The sequence below is a fragment of the Balearica regulorum genome, chromosome 30, assembly GCF_011004875.1.
Source record: "Balearica regulorum gibbericeps isolate bBalReg1 chromosome 30, bBalReg1.pri, whole genome shotgun sequence".
Lineage (NCBI taxonomy): Eukaryota > Metazoa > Chordata > Aves > Gruiformes > Gruidae > Balearica > Balearica regulorum.
This window is the reverse complement of record NC_046213.1, coordinates 1293835-1297350: the sequence shown is the minus strand read 5'-3', so window position 1 is coordinate 1297350 and position 3516 is coordinate 1293835. Positions and strand designations below refer to the sequence as shown.

General features: G+C 54.0%; 1 protein-coding gene across 1 annotated transcript; it reads right to left on the bottom strand.

The window, feature by feature from the left end:
* Positions 1–2168: 2168 nt before the first annotated feature.
* On the bottom strand, positions 2169–3080 carry LOC142598704 (olfactory receptor 14J1-like). Its single transcript, XM_075737977.1, has one exon. The coding sequence runs from the start codon at positions 3078–3080 to the stop codon at positions 2169–2171; it is 912 nt and encodes a 303-aa protein (XP_075594092.1).
* Between the last annotated feature and the right edge of the window lie 436 nt (positions 3081–3516).

The window sequence follows — 3516 nt, the reverse complement described above, 5'->3', positions numbered from 1 at the left end:
ATCTTACGTAAGGGTTAAGATTACTAGATATGTGGCTTAAGCTAGTTAATGGTCCTGCTATTTCCCTTAAGTGTTAGTTCCCTCTATCAGTGTCTCCAGGCAGAGACATAGACTGCACAAAGATTGTGGTAGTGAGTGTGAGCTGGGACCCAGGCAGAACCAGGAGCCATGGGGCTCAGCAGAGGAGAGCTCCTGCGGCTCCCCTTCACACCCAGCAGTGCTCCTGGGAGACACCGGTCACATAGGAGGGGAGGGACTGTGAGCTGTGGTGCAGGGAACCAGCGCCTGCCACTGTGTCTTGGGGGTCCTGGCAGGTGGTGCCACTGGGTGCAGCCCCCAAGAGACCTCCAACCCTGTGAGCAGCAGTGAGTCCTCTCCCCACCATTGGGAGCTGCTCTGGCTACAGAAGGGCTACTGGCAGAGCTAGGCATGATGGAGCCCACTCTACTCTTCAACGCATGGTGCATCTTGGGAGCCCAGGGTGAGAGACCTGCCAGGGTGTTTGAGGGTAAGTTTGGGACACCCTGGCAGTGTGGGAACTTCCAGGAACCTTGTGGCTCCTGTTCCCATCCTCATCCCTGCTGCAGCAGCAGAGCCCCGCTGCCCCACATGCAGCCCCACAGCCACCCTGTGCAGGCACCCCCTGGTGCTGGGTGCATTCAAGGGTGGGGAAACGTACCCCTGGTCTGCACAACAGATCTTGGTGCCCCAGAGGTTGCAGACAGTCTTCCTCCAGGGTCTGCCAGGGTCTGCGAATGTGTGAGCCTGAGGAAGGCTGGATGCTCCCTCCGTAGAGATGGAGCTGGTCGGCTTTCAAAGATCAGCCCTCCCCTGGACTGGCCAGGACTGGGGGTGACTTTTGCGGGTAAGAGCCAGCACACACGGGGTGGGCGAGGCTGTCTCAAGGACATGCGCTAGGCACAAGGACCGAGTGAGGGACAGCAGCGAACTCAAAGGCTGCTGGGTCTTGCTTCCGTCAGTGCAAGGCCTGACACAGGGTGCCAGCCTCTGTCCCAATGTCACTCTTTGTGAGGGACGATGGCACAAAGGGGTGGCGTGTGTCTGACACCAGCCCTTCTTCAGCCACTTCACAGGCCCCTGGTGGAGCAGCGAGACAGCGAGAACCTCTGGCTCTGCACTGTGAATATGCTTCAGGGTATCCATGCTCTGGAAACAGTTTTCAATTAGCTGAGCATGGGAATTTTCTCTGACACAAGCTCTCGCCCAGGTCAGATCCCATCTCACCTTTCCCTGATCATTCTGGTCATTCCTGGCCCTCTCTTTGTGCTCCTCACTGGCCCTTGGGAGCTGGGTGGGAATCACTGCTCCTAAGCCCCCTCCCTGGGGCTCTGTGGATGTGGCAGGTGCTTGAAGGGACTATGGTCCATTTCCAAGGACACTCGATGCTCGGTCATGACTGAGGGTGACATGAATGACTCTGGTTTCCTCTCTTCCTTGTGCCTGCTGGGTCCCCATTTCCTCCTCGGGGCCTGCAGAGCCCTTCCTTCCTGCAGATGCCTGGGTGCACGTGCACTGTTCCTGTGAGTGACTCCACCACCTTGGGAAACTTTGTGGGGCTCTAGTCACTGCCCATCCCAGGCACATGTTGTCCACGAAGAGATCCCTGGGCTGTCAAGGCAGCTCCTGACTCCCTTCCTTAAGGACATCATCCACGTGTCACATGTGTGACAGCCCTGGGTGTGTACCTCAGTGATTCGCTGACCGCTCATTGACTCCACTGTCACTAGACACCAATGGGTAAGTCCTAAATCAAACCCTCAGTCTCTGAAGGGCACCAACATGATAATGAGCTCTGTGATCCTGAACCCATGGAGCAACAGGTCCCTTTGGGGGACATCTGCTGATGCCTATTCTTGTCAACAGCTTTGGGTGAAGAGTCCAGTCTCCAGGCAGTGCACTGCCATTTTTATTATCAAGATGCTATGGGAGACTCGGCTCTGATGGAGTGTTAGAAAGATTTTTCATATGACAGTCAGGTGACACAGAGAAAGTTTGTTCATCCTTACCAATGAAGTGAATCCAAACATTTATGTTCTACAGGTAATAATAACATCATAGATAATTGAACAAAGCACACGCCTGCAATGGGATAGTATGGGGGTCATTTGTGCAGACAAGGCAAGTTCATAACTACTGAAAGATTTCCATTAAATCACTTTCCAAATGGCATCCTTGAGCTCCTGGTTCCTCATGCTGTAGATGAGGGGATTCACTGCGGGAGGAACCACCGAATACAGAACTGTTACCATCAGATTCAGGGATTTGGAGGAGGTGGATGGGGGCTTCAGGTAGGCAAACGTGGCAGTGCTGACATACAGGGAGACCACGACCAGGTGAGGGAGGCATGTGGAAAAGGCTTTGTGCCGTCCCTGCTCAGAGGGGATCCTCAGCACAACTGTGAAGATCTGCACATAGGACAGCACGATGAAAACAAAACACACAAAAGCTAACAGAGCACTAAATATAAGCACCTCAAATTCCCTGAGGAAGGAGTTGGAGCAGGAGAGCTTGAGGATCTGGGGGATTTCACAGAAGAACCGGTCTATGGCATTGCCTTGGCAGAGTGGTAGTGAAAATGTATTGGCCGTGTGCAGCATGGCGTAGAGGAAACCAGCGCCCCAGGCAGCTGTTGCCATGTGGACACAAGCTCTGCGGCCCAGGAGGGTCCCGTAGTGCAGGGGTTTGCAGATGGCAACGTAGCGGTCATAGGCCATGGCGGTGAGAAGAAAATACTCCACTGACATCAAAAAGAGAAAGAAAAAGACTTGGACAGTGCATCCTGCATAGGAAATGTCCCTGGTGTCCCAGAGGGAATTGGCCATGGATTTGGGGAGAGTGGTGGAGATGGAGCCCAGGTCGAGGAGGGAGAGGTTGAGGAGGAAGAAGTACATGGGGGTGTGGAGGCGGTGGTCACAGGCTATGGCGGTGATGATGAGGCCGTTGCTCAGGAGGGAAGCCAGGTAGATGCCCAGGAAGAGGCAGAAGTGCAAGAGCTGCATCTCCCGTGACTCTGCAAATGCCAGGAGGAGGAAGTGGGTGATGGAGCTGCTGTTGGACATTTGCTGCCTCTGCGCTTCAGAGCCTGTTTAAGAGGGAAAAGACAATGAGAAGTTTTGAGATAAAGTTCAAGGAAAATACCTTCACTGAGGGTGGTGAAGCACTGGAACAGGTTGCCCAGAGCAGCTGTGGATGTCCCCACCCTGAAGTGTTCAAGACCAGGTTGGATGGGGCTGTGGGCAACGTGGTCTAGTGGAGGGTGTCCCTGCCCGCAGCAGGGGGGTTGGAACTAGATGATCTTTGAGGTCCCTTCCAACCCCAACCATTCTACATTCTAGGATTCTAGCATTCTGTGATCTGCCACTGCCCACCCAGACAAAGAGAAGAAACCTCAAAGCGCAGACACCTTCCCTTTCAAGTAAAGCTCCTTTTGTGTCCTTCTTCAAAAGAACCCTCTGCAAATGTCCTGGGGGTGATCTGGAGCTGTAAGCAGTCGTG

What these genes read in the sequence shown, in the direction of transcription:
- LOC142598704 (XM_075737977.1), bottom strand. Translation starts at nt 3,080, where the DNA reads ATGTCCAACAGCAGCTCCATCACCCACTTCCTCCTCCTGGCATTTGCA.